This window comes from Garra rufa, chromosome 14 (genome assembly GCF_049309525.1).
Source record: "Garra rufa chromosome 14, GarRuf1.0, whole genome shotgun sequence".
Taxonomy (NCBI): Eukaryota; Metazoa; Chordata; class Actinopteri; order Cypriniformes; family Cyprinidae; genus Garra; species Garra rufa.
Genome location: NC_133374.1, coordinates 13,576,633 through 13,593,900, shown reverse-complemented (window position 1 = coordinate 13,593,900; position 17,268 = coordinate 13,576,633). Strand labels below are relative to the sequence as shown.

General features: G+C 37.1%; 1 protein-coding gene across 4 annotated transcripts in view; it reads right to left on the bottom strand.

Moving 5' to 3' along the window:
* The window catches only part of frem2b (FRAS1 related extracellular matrix 2b), a 109,953-nt gene extending 99,721 nt beyond the window's left edge, over nucleotides 1–10,232 (bottom strand). For all 4 annotated transcript variants that reach the window (XM_073817649.1, XM_073817650.1, XM_073817647.1 and 1 more), the window contains exon 1: nucleotides 5,216–10,232. In XM_073817649.1, coding sequence (XP_073673750.1) covers nucleotides 5,216–10,232 — 5,017 coding nt within the window. The remainder of the gene's footprint in view (nucleotides 1–5,215) is intronic.
* Nucleotides 10,233–17,268: the final 7,036 nt, after the last annotated feature.

The following is a 17,268-nucleotide window of genomic DNA, read 5'->3' as shown; positions in this document are numbered from 1 at the left end:
TATTATTATGCTCATCGAGGCTGAATTTATTTGATCAAAAACCCAGAAAAAACAGTTTCAATTTCAATGTGAAATAACTGTTTTCTATGTGAATATATTTTAAAATGTAATTTATTTCTGTGATTAAAGGTGCATTTTCAGCATCATTACTGTAGTCTTCAGTGTCACATGCTTCTTCAGAAATCATTCTAATATGCTGCTTTATTATTAATGTTGAAAACAGTTGTGCTGCTTCATATTTTGTTAAAACCTGTGATACTATTTTTCAGGATTCTTTGATGAATACGTTAAAAAGAACAGCATTTATTTAAAAGAGAAATCTTTTGTACAATATAAACTACTGTTTAAAGGTTTGTGGTCAGTAAATGTTTATTCTTTCTTTTTTTCAAAGAAATGAATACTTTTATCCACCAAGGATGTGTTAAATTGACAAAAAGTGATAGCAAAGACTTATATATTTCTATTTTGAATAAATTCTGTTATTTTTTAAAGTTTATCCATCAAAGAAACCTGAAAAAATTATCACAGGTTCCAAAAAAATATTAAGCAGCACAGCTGTTTCCAACATTGTTAATAAAAGTAATAAATCAGCATATTTGAATAATTTCTGAAGGATCATGTGACACTGAAGACTAGAGTAATGGCTGATGAATGTTCAGCTTGGCATTGCAGGAATAAATTAAATTTTAAAATATATTAAGATAAAAAAAAAGACATTGTTTTAAACTGTAATAATATTTCACAATATTACATTTTTTCTGTATTTTTGATCAAGTAAATGCAGCCTTAATGAGTATAAGAGAATTACTTAAAAAACATTAAAAAAATCTTGCTGATCCCAAACTTTTAAACGGCAATGTACATTTAATTTTTTTTTCTGAATCACACAATTAACCAACCCAAATCAAGCACTCCAGAGAGAAATGTTAATACATTTTTATAATGTTCACATACTGAGATGCAAACATTTCTATATATAGACTTATATACTGAAATTATATTGTATATAAAATATTATAAAGAAAATGTGCAAAAAATTTTCCCTTTACCATACTCCAAGTATCTTATTTACCCCTAAAAGATGCATATCAGTATCTTAAGACAAAAATGTTCAAACTTAAAAAAATATGACCTCCATCAGAACGATCCAAAAATATAAAGGTGGCTATAAAATATATTTTAAGACTAATTAGGACTGGTAAAAAAAAAAAAAAAAATCAGTAATTGGCTTTTGTGTTATCATTGTATTAAATCAATAAATAAATAAATGCTTTTAAATGCTGGACCCCAATTACTCTTCAGCAGTTTTGAGGGTAACACATTACAAGTATTGCCAGATATGTAATCAGATTACTTTTTTCAACTAGTAAAGTAACTTTTACTTTTAAATTTGAGTCTGATCTCAAGACGAAAACGTCCTTGTGGGAAAGTTTTCACAACATGCAAACGTATCATCATGTACGTTTCGTGACATATTCGATGTGAAATCGGCGCTAAAAGAGTTTTCAGATTTTTTTCCCCGGAACAGATGAACGTACATATGGTACGTTTTATGTGAAGTTGGTTTTCACTGCAGTTCTGACTTGAAATGTACGTTGCGCTATAACTTTAATACTCTGTGACTTTTAAAATAATCCTACCCAATAGCATGAACAAAAGCGAATGTGACATAAAAACACAATCGCAAGCATGTCGTTTTAGCTTGTTTTTCAATCTGTCATCTTTCAGCTTTCATTGGGAGTCATGTTTTTCACGGGATTCGTACCTAAGGATAAGTCTAATTCCATGTCGACTGAGCTACAGAGCAAATTGGTTACGGCAAGGAAAGCGAAACATATGGAGCTGTGCACAAATATGATTACAAGTGCTCTGTGTTTTACCACCTCTAGTGTTTATTTCTGTTGGAAACTGAAGTGATATATACTTATTGGTACATATTTCGCATCTTGTGAAAAAGTTCCCACAGGTACGTTTTCATCATGAGATCAGGTAGAGAAAATATCTACCTATCTAAGTTTCTTTTTAAAATAGGTAATGCACTTTGTTTTCCCATTTTCCCAATGCACTCTCCTTTCCCATGTTGAGAGAAATTGGGAGTGAAGTGCAGACCAGAGGCACTTCCTTCAGACTAAGGCTTATTAATTTCACTTTTAGTGTGTAAGGGCTTTTACAGTTGGCGAAAATATAACTTTTGGGTTTTATGTTATTGAAATAAGCAAGCCCAGCCCAGGCGACAAAAAGCAACGCAAAAGCATAATGCATAACTTTCTATAAAAAGTAACTAAGTAGGGCAATTAGTTACTTTTTTATGGAGTGACGCAGTATTGTAATGCATTACTTTTAAAAGTAATTTCCCCAAACCTGCTCTTAAGGTAGTAATGCACACCTTCAGGGGTAAAGAAGGTACAAAGGCATACCCCTAAATATACAATTCTTGCTATTCTTTCCTAAAAGTATAGCCTTGACCCAAATGGACCACTTGAACTCCACAGGAGCTATTATCGACAGTCCATGTGTCAAAGTGTAGACTCTGAGGATAACCATAAGGGCTCAGGGTGCCTTTTGGACAGGATCTATGTGAAAAGCGCTTTCAATAAGGGCATTTTGCCCATCTGCTCCTGCAGGCACCGAACTGCATTATGCCTGAGATTTATCAGCCCGGCAGTGTTTAATTTAGACTCAAAGAAATATGAAGCACTGAAGCCGTGGCACATCAATTCCCTTCTGACTGAAAGGAGCCACAAAGAGCAGCAGGTCTCCAGCTGGCACCCATCTATTAATTTCTCCACCACCCTCTCTTGTGCTCAAACTTCGGAGTGCATTTCATGTACGTGGTTTTACTGAGAGGGTGTTACATCCACAGCGCTAGCCTATCTTCAATATTTGATGTCAAAACATTTCTCTTCAAAGCAGCCAGCTCATAAAAATGTAAACCCATCATTTTCAAATGCCCACAAGGGAGCAGCAACTTTATTTACTGTCAGTAGCCCACACCATCACCCCACCACCCCCCAACTGTGCTAAATTCCCTTGAAATATTCAAAGAGAATCCTAAAAAAAAGGAGCTTATTTAGAAAGGGGAAGCAGAGTGGCAAATTGAGCATGTCCCCTGCTAGTTTTGACATTTACAAGTTTTAACAACTATACTAAGGCTTTCTTGATGTGTCTGAGAGCTTAGGCTTTTACTGTAACTCTATGACTTGTGTAACACAATAACAACTGTTTGCTTTGTACTATCTGTTGGAGGAAAAAAGCCCTTTTCAAAAATGAAAATATTGTCTTATTTGTTGGCCACAACGTGCACACTTTTTCAGATAACCTTTCAATATTTCAAGACAAATCCTCCTTCATAAGACTGTTGAGAGAATAGCTAGACCTATTATCTACCTTAATGAAACAGTTCACCCAAAAATGAAAATTACCATAATTTATTCACCCTCCCATCCAGGCTGCTATTCTCCATATACAGCTGAAGTCAAAAGTTTACATACACCTGGCAGAATCTGCAAAATGTGAATAATTTAACAAAAATAAGAGGGATCATACAAAATGCATGTTATTGTTTTTTTAGTATTGACCTGAATAAGATATTTCACATAAAAGACATTTACATATAGTCCACAAGAGAAAATAGTAGTTGAATTTATAAAATATGACCCTGTTCAAAAGTTTACACACACTTGATACTTGATTATTAATACTGTGTTGTTACCTGAATGATCCACAGCTGTGTTTTTTTTTTTTTTTTTTTTAATGATAGTTGTTCATGAGTTTTTTGTTTGTCCTGAACAGTTAAACTGCCCGCTGTTCTTCAGAAAAATCCTTTAGGTCCCAAAAATTCTTTGTTTTTGTTCTGTTTTGTTTTTGAGATCTTTTCACACTGAGAACAACTGAGGGACTCATATGCAACTATTATCAAATGCTCACTGATGCTTCAGAAGGAAACACAATGCATTAAGAGCCGGTGGGGGGAGAAAACTTTCCGAAATTGAAGATCAAGGTTTACAAAAACGTACACATCATCCTTCTATTCAAAAGTTCTGTCCCCGGCTCTTAATGCATCATGTTTCCTTCTGAAGCATCAGTGAGTGTTTGAACCTTCTGTAATAGTTGCATATGAGTCCTTAGTGTAAAAAGATAGATCTCAAATTCATACAGTCATTGTTGGAAAATGTTCAAATACACAAAATTGCTACAACACCAAAGAATTGTGCGACCTGAAAGATTTTTCTGAAGACAAGGCCAAACAAGAGACTCATGAACAACTATCACTAAACAAAAAAAGAAGAAAACACACAGATGGATCATTCAGGTAACAACAGTATTAAGAATCAAGTGTATGTAAACTTTTGAACAAGGTCATTTTTTTCAATTCAACTATTATTTTCTCTCGTGGACTATATGTAAACATCTTTTATGTGAAATATCTTATTCAGGTCAGTACTAAATAAAAAATAACATGCACTTTGTGTGATCCCTCTTATTTTGGTAAAATAATTATCATTTTGCAGATTCTGCAAGGTGTATGTAAACTTTTGACTTCAACTGCAATAAAAATGAAAGATAGAAGATGCTGTCACGCACCAAAATAGAAAAAAAACACTGCAAATGTAGTATATACATCTGAAACATCTGCAGTAGCTGTTAAATCATTGTCAAAAAAATGAGACAAGCTGCTCAAATTTAAGTTTGTTCCTCAAATAAAGCTATTACATGTTGTGAATATATCATACAGAGCACTTTATGATAATTTAATGGTGCCTTTTTGCCATTTTGTAACTGCCCTGCTAATCTAAATCAATATATCAATCAATTAATCAATCAGTCAAAACAACCTAAACTTGTCTGCCAGTCTCTTTCAGAAGGGTTTTGGACTGGGAGATCAGATGGTAAACAACTTTAAGCATATTTTATTAATTCATTTATTTCTTTTCAAGCAGGCGTCAACAGACTCAGTCCCAATTCACTTTTATTATATGGAAATGAGCAGCCAAGATACTCTTCAAAAAGATTACCTTCTGTGCATGAAAAAAAGAAAGTCCTTTAGGTCTGGAACGACATGGGGGTGAATAAAAGATCACAGTATTTTCATTTTTGCACGAGCTATCCCTTTAACACACTATTCTCAGATTTATGTTAATCCAGTATTCTCTCACATACTACTCTGATATATTAAGCACAGCATATTGTGATAAACCAACATCATAAAACTTACCTTGAGTGAATGTGGTGATAGTAGCATTGCCTTTCCCTGAGTCAATGAGGTAGCCATGTTCAGCAGACACAGTAATTTTAAAAATCACTGCTCCATGAGGGCTATCTCTGTCCTCTGCCTTTAATGTTTTACTAGTGATCAGGAACCCAAGGTGACCAGTAGGGAGAATTCTTAACGTTGTACCACCTTTGTTAGTCACAACCTGCGGAACTCCATTGTCCACTGGATATATTGTAATTTTCATCATCTGGGGCTTGCGAGTTGCATAAACCGTGTCAGGGAACACGTAAAAGTCTGTGTGAGTTCCATCGGTGACGGTAAACGAGAAGCTGTCGGAGGCAGACTCGGTTCCGTCGTGCTTATAATGTATCATGTTTTCATTCAGGTCCTGCTTGGTGAAGGAAGTGACAGCTCGGGTGTTGTTAAACAGCAGCTTGCCGTGAACAGGCACCTGAGTGATTGTAAACTTCAAAAGGTGATCAACTGTATCACGGTCCTCCACTGTCAACTCAAAAGGAGTGATTAATTTATTTTCACCTTCATTAACGACCAGTTCATGAATGGTCACCACAGGCTTTTTGTTGTCCACATCTGTGATGGACACACGGAAGGTGCGGAATACAGGATTGTAACCGTCGGTCACCTCAAACTCAAAGCTGTCCATCTTCACTTCATCATCAGCAGTGTGTATGTAGTAGATTTTATTTCCAGCTAGTTGAAGCTGAGTGAAGGAACTAATGGGCATCCCTGGAGCATCAGTGCACTCTAGGTGTCCTCGTATTGGGGCACGTGTGATGGTGAACACTAAGTGTTCATCAGGGCTGTTATGATCACTGGTGCTGAGAAGGTCTGTGGTTAGAGTCACCCTTCCTCCTTCTTTCAGAGAAACACCTTTGTTGATCACATCAGGGAACACCATGTCTATTCCACCCACAGTTACATAGAAGTATCTGTCAATCAAAGGGTTAATGCCATCAGTAACATCAAATTTGATAAGGTCACGGACTCCTTCTTGTCCATTGTGAATGTATATGATCATATCTTGGTCGACTTCGTTTTGTGTGAAGTTCATTCCAACAGTTACGTTTTCTAGCATTCCAAATGGTGTTCGCTTTTGTAACAACCCTTGATTTGGTCCATAACGGATGATGTAGGTTAGAACGCTGTCTTCGGTATCTAGATCGGTTGCTTTTAAAACTTTATTGCTGATTATTTTAACCTCTCCCACTTCTATTTCAAGACCATCATTGATCGCCATCCTTGGCGTTTCATCGTCAACCAGAATGACCATGATCATGACGGTTTTCTCCACTGTGAATCTGCCATCAGTGAGTAGAACATCAAAACTATCCTCTGTGGTTTCTGAATCATCATGCTCGTAGACAATACTCGAAGCCTCTCGTATCTGATCAAGAGTGAAGTTTGTGACAGGAATAGTGCCTGAGGTTAACTGATTGAGGATGTATCCATGTTTCGGAGGTTTCGAAATGATGAACGTGAGCTCATTTGCGGGAACATCAGCATCGGCGCCGTTTAATATTGGAGTGTCAATCACAATGTTCATGCCTTCCATCACAACAAACTCTCTCATATGGATCTCTGGCTTTTCGTCATTGGATGGGATTATCTTGATTGGGAAAAAGTGTCTTTCGGAAAAATTTATCCCATCAGAACACCTAAAGGTAAACCTGTCCTCAACTGGCTCGACACCTTTATGAATACTTTGCACGTAGTAAATGTGGTTTTCCCGAATGTCTTTAATGGTGAACGCGCTGATAGCAATACCCGATCTGGATTTTTCAGAACCTGGTGCGGGGGAGATGTTTTCTACGTAGCCTGAAGTGGGCTGCACAATAATTGTGCAGAGTAGGTCATCATTAGGGGTGTCAATGTCATTAGCACTAATATGCAAAATATCAATAACGTTTTTCTCACCTTCTACGACGATGAATTGGGGGCCTACGAAAACCTCAGGGGCTTGGCTATCCAACGGCAAAATAGTGACCTGTACGCGAACTCCTTTGATTTTATTTCCCCCAACCGTCCATTCATCAGACATATCTGTAAGCGTAAGATTAAAGAAGTCGTGTTTTGTTGTCAAGCCAATTTCCCCACTATTATGTGCATATATTACTAAGCCACTAATGATGTCTGCTTGTGTGAACCTATTGGAAGGCACACCATTGACTAATATTTCTCCAAACACTGGGGGATCTTCTACGATAAAGGTCAGCCTGAGATCATCAGTGTCCTCGTCTCGTCCCTGAATGACATTGGTGGTAATCTCAGTCGCTCCGTTCTCTAAAACATCTATGTAAGAACCAATAGTGCCCTCTGGAAGGCTAATAGTTGGTGCTTCATCGTCAACAGGCTTCACGTTGATCCTAACCGTGATTGTGACAACATGGACGCCGTCACTGACATCCAGCTGGAAGAAATCACTAGTTGACTCATCGCCATTATGAATGTAAGATATCCTGCCATGAGATATATCGTCCAAATTGAACGAATTCCCTTTAGTCATATCAGTGAATGTGTACTTAACCTGACCGTGCTTTGGAGGCTGGGTGATTGTAAACAGAATCTGTGAGCTGTCCGTGTCGGCATCTGTGGTGTCCAGCTCGGCGCGTGTGATGACATGCGCCCCTCGTTCTTGAATGGTAAAGCCTGTGTTGGTGATCTGAGGAGGTTTGTTGTCGACAGGCTGTACAAATATGGTGAAAACGCCGTCAGCGGCGTTTCCCGCCGTGTCCTCAACTTTGTAATGAAACTGCACCACATGCGGAGTTATTCCGAGCTCTAGATCAGGAGGTTTGTAGGCTATTTTGTGATGATTTATCTGTGCTTGAGTGAACTCGGTCACTTCTGAATTTGGACTCTCAGTTAAAACGATGCTTCCTAGAATGCCAGGGCTGTTCTCATCTGTGTCAGTGGGTGGCTGGGTAATCGTGTATTTCAAATCTCTATCTTCTGAGTCTAAATCTGTGTAGCGCAAGAACTTCTTTCGGAAGTAGGTGAGCTGGTACTCATGAACAGTCACTTGCAGAGTAGTCCCGGGATACAGCTCTGGGGGGATATCATCAATAGGGAGAACTTTGATGATGAAAGAGTTCTCACCTGATTGATTTGGTGGGTCGTTATCATCTTGCACACGGAAAACAAACTGGTCCATGATGGTTTTTGTATTATGTGGTCCGATATGTCTGTAAAACAGCTTGCCTTCTGTAATGTCATGTTGGAACCATTCTGTCACTACTTTCTCATACATCTCATCCTCAGAATTAAACTTCCATGTGGATGGATCCTCCGGTGCATCCGATTGACGAAGTATGACTTCTCCGATAATAGAGTAAGGAGGCACAATGACAAACTTAATAGTTGAATCCTCAGAGTCTATGTCAGCTGCACTAAGCATTAAAGTAGAAATGGGCATCATTTGGTTTTTGAACAAAATCAAGCCTGTGTTGGCATTGATTATGGGAGGTTCATCATCGGTTGGCACCACTGTAATGGGAAACAAAAACTCGACTTCATTTTTGCCATCTGTCATTCTGAAAATGATATTATCGCTGTATGTATCACTGCCATCATGTTGGTAGATGACGCTTCCCACATCAAGATCTGCCGGGGTGAAGAATTTTCGCCTGGATCCCAGAACTGTGAGCTCTCCATGGCGAAGCCCATTTATAACTGTGATTTGGACATTGTCCAAGTTGTCCTCGTCACTAATTTGTAGGTTTTGTGAGCTGGAGAGTGGCCGGGACTGACCCTCATAAAGCAGCTGGCCAGTGTTGCGGGTCACAACCGGTGCTAGAGTGTTCATAGGCTTAACCACTATCATAAACGCAAAGGGATCCGATATAGCCCCCTCAGTGTCGACAACTTCAAACTCAATTTGGAAAATTCTCTCCACATCCGAATCCACAGAGGGAGGCTTGTAGGCTATTTTAAGATCTTTCAGGTCTGCTTGGTAAAAAGACGTGATGGGCAAATTCCTGTCATCCGTGCTCACAATGTAGCCCTCCTCGAAGGACAGCGGGGAAGTGATGTTGAAGATTAAATCATCAGGATTAGATTCCACATCCTCAGCGGCAAGCATATCGTGGGTTATAGCAGTCATTACAAACTGGTCAACTTCCATCATCATCATTGCTACAAAACTCGGTTTTGGAGCTGTGTTTTCCTCACCCTCTTTTATAAGAACCACTATTTGGAAAAACTCTTGCTTCAGAACATTTGATTCTTTGTCTTGTAACTCTAAATACATGGGAATGTAATCACGGTTTGGAGAACGATGTGCAAAAGTGTGCTGATAGCGAATGTCCATTCTGACAAATTCATCACAGTCCACAGGTTTCCCCAATTTTCCATTATCAATAATCTTTCCATATCTGGGTAAAGAGCTGCCACTGGCCAAAGATGTAACTTTACACAAATGAGCATTTCTATCATAAGTAAACTCCAGGATTTTCTTATCAATAGGATTACTCATCCCAAGCAGTTTCTCTACAACTACAGGCATGTGTTTGGTGAGGATCTCAAGCTGAGTGAAAATCACCTCAACTTCCATCATGAAGGGAATGATGACTGTATCAGTCCGAGTATCATATCTGAGCTGCAGTCTTACTCTGTCTTTTGAAGGGCTCCTGGATCCGAAATGCGAGTATTTTACATCATTGGGACCAAATTCACAAGGAAACTTTTTCGGGGACAGCTGTCCCGGTCTCTGTGACAGCGGGTCGTTATCCAGAACTGTTACGGTGCACTTGTCTCCGGGCTGAACTTGAATGACCAAGTCATTGATTGGATCAATATAGACAGATCTGCCGAAAGGAACCCGTATTCCATTATTGGCAACGAGAATAGCATCCTCTGAAAGTTCAGATCTTAAACCGTAGGTTAATCCCAAACTCTCAAATCCCTGTGCAGATGCATCGCGAAACAAAGTCAGTATAAAGAGAAACAAGTGCACATGAGGCGCTCTACGTTGCCGCTGCTCTGTTATACTCCGAGCCATTTGTGATGTGAGCCAGAATTACTACTTTACGTTCGGCACAATCCGTGGCAAAATGAGAAAGTGTTAAAAGTTAAAGCGCGCAATAGCAGATTCTCCCATTCGCATCCGTGCAAAGGTGCATCATTCTCCCTGAGCTGCTCGCACTCTGAATAAACTTCATGCCTCACGGAGCCCTGCGAGGGAAATCACGCCCCACTCTCACGCTATTGGCTGATGTTTACGATGGAATGCGTTCGGAGAGATTTGATTGGTCGCAAGCGGTGTCACACACAGACAAGCGAGGACAGATCTGCATGAATTCAGAAGGAATGACTTGTTGTGGCGTATTATGGCAAGCTGTTTTAGCATTCCTTCGTATCCTTTAAACTAGTATCTATTTTTGTTTTACTACACGTTTTCATTTTGGTTAATTTAGAGAATAAATCGCATTTTTCCTTTAGACCTCTAGCATTCTACAGCCTCCTATCCAAATAAAAACTCGTTAGAATTGAATGAAATAGCGTTTAATATTATTATTCATAAATACTTTTGAAGACTGTGCTATACGCTTTAAAATGAAATAGCTATGACATAAAATCCAACACACACATTTTCACTCAGGTATAGCTGATAGGAACATTGTTCCTATTTTCAATAAAGTTGCCCAATATAATAAAATAATAAATTAACATATAAAAATTACCTGGAGCTTTGAATGCAGTGCCGTTTCATTTGGCAGGCAATGAGAAATAACGTAAAATTGTCAGAAAGCAACAAAAGATCAATGGGTAAAAAGAGTTTTTATTCTTTTCTATAATGGTCTATATGTGACCTGGACCACAAAAGTAGACATATGGGTCAGTCTTTTGAAATTGAGATTTATATCTATGAATAAATAATAAATAAGCGTTCTATTGATGTATGGTTTGTTAGGATAGGACAATATTTGTCTGAGATCCAACTATTTGAAAATCTGGAATCTGAGAATGCAAAAAAATCTAAATATTGAGAAAATCGCCTTTAAAGTTGTCCAAGTGAAGTTCTTAGCAATGCATTTAACTAATAATAACTTAAGTTTTGATATATTTACGGTAGGAAATGTACAAAATACCTTCATGGAACATGATCTTTACTTAATGTCCTAATGATTTTTGGCATAAAAGAAAAATCTATAATTTTGACCCATGCATATTGTTGGCTATTGCAACAAATATACCCATGCTACTTATGTTTTGTGGTCCAGGGTCACATATGCATTATAGGTGCTGTGCATTGTGCCAGCTCTCTCTGGTGGTGAAAAATAAAATCATGAACTTCACTGTGTGGTATTTTTTCAGGTTTTTTGTTTTGTTTTGTTTTGTTTTTAGCTTTGTTTTGGCTGTTCTTATAGTCAGCTGAACTTTTTTTTTTTATTTAGAAAATCAGTATTTAATCTAACATTGCTCTAAGAAAAAAGAACACCCTGTTGATTTGATATAAAATATTTCCAAATATTTTCCAAATATTATTTAAATCTACTTTGTTAGAATAAAATTCCAAATAAAAGCCAATTTTTCTGTAATCCTTGGAAACAACATGCTGTCTTTATAATAGAATGCTTGCTGTTTCACAAACATACACTTTACAAAACGGTTTCAATATACAAAAACATTCAGATGCCTTTACAGTGCCTTGCGAAAGTATTCATACCCCTTCATTTCTTTTCATGTTTTGTTATAGTTTTCAGGTTTCTCCAGAAATATTTGATTGGGTTCAAGCCCAGGCTGTGGCTGGGCCACTCAGGGACATTCACAGTGTTGTCTATAAGCCACTTTTGCTGTGTGCATAGGGTCATTGTCCTGTTGGAAGAAGAACCTGCTGCCCAGTCTGTGGTTCTCAATATTTTGGTGCATTGAGCTTTTCTTCTACTCTGATGAGTCCCTCAGTCCCTGCCGCAGAAAATCAGCCCCACAGTATGAGGCTATCACCACACTTTACTTTTGGGATGGTACTCTGCAGGTGATGAGCAGTGCCTGTATTCCTTCAAACACAGAATCTTCTCAAAGTTTGAGGGTTCCTTTAGGTGTTTTTTTTTTTTTTTTTTTTGTAAATTCCAAGTGTGTTTTCATGTCTCCTCACTGAGGAGAGGATTGAGTCTGGCCACACTGCCATAAAGTCCAGATTGGTGAAATGTTGCAATGATGTTTGTCCTTCTGTAGGTTTTTCCTATCTCCACATTTGATCATGAAGCTCAACTAGAGTTACCATCAGCTTTTTGGACACCAATCTAATCAAAGCCCTCTCCATCAATTGCTCAGTTTGCTCAGCTAGGGAGAGTCCTGGTTGTTTCAAATTTCTTCCATTAAGGGTAACAAAGACTACACACTTCTGTGAACCTTTAATGCAGCAAAATTATTTCTGAACTCTTCCACAGATATATCCCTTGCAAAAATTCAGTTTCTCAGCTCTTCAGGCAGTTCTTTTGACCTTAGGGCTTGGTTTTTGCTCTGATGTGTATTTCCAAATCATACCCATTTAATTGAATTTGCCACAGGTTAACTTCACTCAAAGTGTAGTAACATCTACAAGCAATATGAATGCTCCTGAGCTAAATTTCAACTGTCACAGATAAGGGTATGAATACTTATGCAATGATGTTAAAAAACTGTTTTTGCTTTGCCATTATGTATGGACTGTTGATGGATGTGGGAAAAACGCAACTTAAAGCAGTTTAACATAAGGCAGAAATATAAAACATGAAAAAATATATATATTTGATATATTTGATTTCATTCAAATATTCCCGTATTGTTCTATTCCAGCTAAGATTTTTAGAATGCCCTCTAAATGAGACTCTAAATCAGGCATGTCAGTTATTTGGGTCAAATGTTTCTTGGGACTATAGCTGCATTTCACACATGTGATGGGTTTTATTGACTGATAAGACGTGCACATCTTTTTGTGCAGCTGCCAAAGGATGTGAGAGAAGAGAGCAGGTGTTAGAGAGAGGGAGAGAAAGAGAGAAAGAGAGAGATGAGTGAAGATAATTCACTCAACAGCGGTCTTTACAAACCATATCTTTATATTTCATTTGATCAATGTATTTAAACAGATATGAAATACAATAATGCTTGCATGGAAAATTAAAAAAAGGCAATATTGCAGATACAAACAGAGTAATCCAAAGGCTATTTTCTTTTCTAATAAAAAATCTGTAAATGCTTTTTAATTTCATTCAACATATGCTGGTGTAAAATCGTCTATAAAATGATAAAGTGAGACCAATTTCAATCAACGGCATTTTTGAAAATCCCCGAGAGTTAAACGTTCTTACTGAGAAATTCAAAGTAGCATAAATGCACAAAGAAACCTCCATCCACACACACATCCACACAAACTCACACAGCCAACTATTCTGGCATCCTGCTGTTTGGCTGATGTTTCCAGTAAGGCTTAAAATTATGCACATCACAGAGGAATTCAGGCCTGTCAACACCCCCAGTGTGAATCAGACAGATCAGATTAGAGGTGCCTAGTGCTGATTTATGGAGCTATTGTCCATTCCCTAGATTTGCAATTTTCTATTTGCAATGCATAACCAGGAGAGCTTAAAAAGTTGTAATTGTATGACACAATTAATAAGGCATTGTGCTTTCTCTCTTGTGACTTCCATGAAGAATAAAAAAGGTTTTCCAACAGTGAATTCAGGGAAATGGGCAAAGTGAAAGCTCTGAGTGTTTATCATCACCCGGCTGCTGGCCTGTATTTAACATAATGGTTATTTTGGTTTTATTGGATGTGTAGGAAGCTGCAGATGTTCTCAAAAGATGAAAGGCGGCAGTGAAACAGCCAGTTTGAACATTAGCTTGTCTGCATTATCATGTGTATCATTTTTTAAGAAATGCAGTCTTATAGATCAAAGTTTTCTTCATGGTGATAAACTCATGTAACAGTAAAAGAAAATGTAAGAGACTGTGATATTTCCTACATCCCCTTGTATGAGCCCCGATTATTGTCATTACCTCAGTCTGATCCTACTCGTCAATTACAGCATGAGCTCTCTACATCTCTATCTGTAGTGTATAAACCCAGCATTTCCTTGGCTCCTTTCAAATCCATTTATTTTCTAAAGCGCTTCCTCCAGGGGACTTTCCACTCAGGATTTGATGTTCTCTTCTTGGCTTGATTTAAGAATACCCCTTCCTTGCTATTATGATAAATGTACTTTGCCACCAGACATTATAGCGGTTCATCTTCTTTTAGTATTTCCAGAAAATCACTTGTGGTTGTGTGCCCAGACTTGACATGTGGGATGATTGTTATTCAGGACATTTGGTCCCCAAGGGGGTACATACACCTGGTCACTTCATGTGTTTAGACTGATCAGACTTGGCTACATATAATACCATTCAAAAGTCTGGCGACATTTTGTAAGTAAGTCGATTTTTTTTTTAAATGAGAAAGAAAGAAACTATGTTAGCCTGTTTTCGCCACTGAATAAAAAAGGTAATTGCAGCTTTGTATCTCTCAATTCTGACTTTCTTTTCCTCAGAAATGCGTGGTATAAACTTGCAATTGCGAGATATAAAGTTAGAATTGTGAGATATAAACCCGCAAATCTGAGAAATGAAGTTGCAGTTCTGAGAAATAAAGTCAGAATTGCCAGATATAGGTTAAACTCACAATTCTTACTTAAAGGTGCCATAGAATGGAAAACTGTGTTTACCTTGGCATAGTTAAATAATAACAGTTCAGTACATGGACATGACATACCATGAGTCTCAAACACCATCGTTTCCTCCTTCTTATATAAATCTAGTGTTTGCAAAAGACCACCGAAAAATAGGTCAATTCCAACATAACACCCCAGCTGGCATTCGACCGACCTTAAACGTTTAAATGTGGTTGAAATAATGTCAGTTTATGAAAAAACATTCATTCAACGTCAAAACAACGTTGAATACCAAATGGTTGAAATGGTGTTGTTAACTAACTGTGGATTCAACATAGAAATAGAAATAAAATTTGAGTTGTACGTCAAATCAACATTATTTTTACAACCATGACTTTTTAACATTTTGTTGAAATATATCAGTAGAAAAATAACGTTGTTCCAACATTCAGACAATGCTGATCAATTGACTGTTGAAAAAGTGTTGATGCATGAACAATGATACAACATTGAAAGATCAACTCTGAATTAAACGTTTGTTAAGTAACATTAATTCAACGTCAAAACAACGTTGAATACTAAATGGTTGAAGTGGTGTTGTTAACTCACTACGGATTCAACATGGGAATAAAAATAAATGTTTTAGTTGTACGTCAAATCAACATTATTTTTTACAACCATGACTTTTAAACATTTTGTTGAAATATATCAGTACAAAAATAACGTTCCAACATTCAAACAATGCTGATCAATTAAATGTTGAAAAAGTGTTGATACATGAATAATGATACAACATTGAAAGATCAACTCTGAATTAAACGTTTGTTGAGTCTTAAAAACGCTTTCTCTATAATAATGATATTTTGAATAGAAATAAGTCTTTCTTTTTTTCATTATTGGTTTAGTAATGGGTTGTAAGTGAATCAGTTATTTAATAATGAAGGGAATTTATACATTTGCAGACTCAGTATAGGGTTGGGGTTTTGGTAAGGGTTAGAACTGAACTAAAATAATTCTAAGGTGCTTTAATGCAATACCTAAAAGCAGTGTATCATCCACACTCTCTGTCTGTCCTCCTAGACTTGAACATACCTCTGTCGCCAATATCTGTTTGTTAAAGCCTAACAATTTTAAAATTAGATCAATGTTTTTAAGAGAGATTATAATTTCTACAGGAACAATTTCTTTAATAGGCTAATGTAAATTGGACTCAAGTTTGGTCAAAAAGTCCTCCTCATAAGGTTATCCTACAAAGGTATTCCTACACAAATTTAAAATTGATATTTAAAATGCTCTTTCTATGAATGCTCCTGAAACAATTTCTCATTTCTGGTCTTACCAATATACCCAGCATTTTTGGAATAATGTGAAGATTTCCATTGCTGATAATATTTTAAAAACATTTTTTATCACTTTATCTTACAAACATGTGATTAGTTTTTTTTTTTTTTTTTGTATTAAAGGATCACTCTTTAAGAGTTTGGTTTTATTATAAATTTTATTTTATTTCTATGTAAATTTCACAGTCATAAATGCAAGGTAATGCTCTCTTTTTATGGTGTTTTAAATTAAAATGTATGTAGATGTGATGTCAAAATCTAAAAAAGGTAATTAAAGTAATTAACATTACATAAAATAACATTTTAACATAATATAAATAATAAAATATAAGGAATGGTGCTGACCTAAAGTATAAATTGCATTGTAATCCTATGAAATTTTTATATTATATATATATATATATATATATATGTTCTTCTTGTTGAGGCATGTGAATATTTTTTTTTTTTTTTATATGAGATATGGCACATATGTTGTTGACAATATAAAAGCATAAAAAAAGCCCTTTTTTACTGAGAGCAATACACGGACTTGATTGGAGGACGGCGGTTGTCCATCATACAATGGCGGTGACTAGAACTGGGTTCTATTGGCTCTGACGGTCCCAGACAATTGCGCATGCGCGAAATGGGTCTGTGTGTCTTCATCTTCAGGCTAGAAGATTCTCTGACCGTTTGGACGGAATCTGGCGGTAACAGCTCAAACGGTAAGCCACATTTCATAACTAGAAAATTCCTAAATGCATTTTGAGTGTGCCTGACTCTGGCCCACATATTAATACGTATTGTGTTTATTAATATTGTGTGGCTGGGCAGACGTTTAACCGCCAACCGAACGTTCTTTGTGTGTGTGCACGTGGGCAGAAGTTAATTTAACCGCGAAGCGGTGTGTGTGTGTGTGTGTGTGTGTGTGTGTGTGTGTGTGTGTGTGTGTGTGTGTGTGTGTGTGTGTGTGTGTGTGTGTGTTCGTGTGTTCGTGTTTGTTTGTGTGTGTGTGACTTAACTATATGTTGGGGACAAATTTGTACCCAAAAGTGAGATAAACCTGAAAAAAAAAACTGACAAT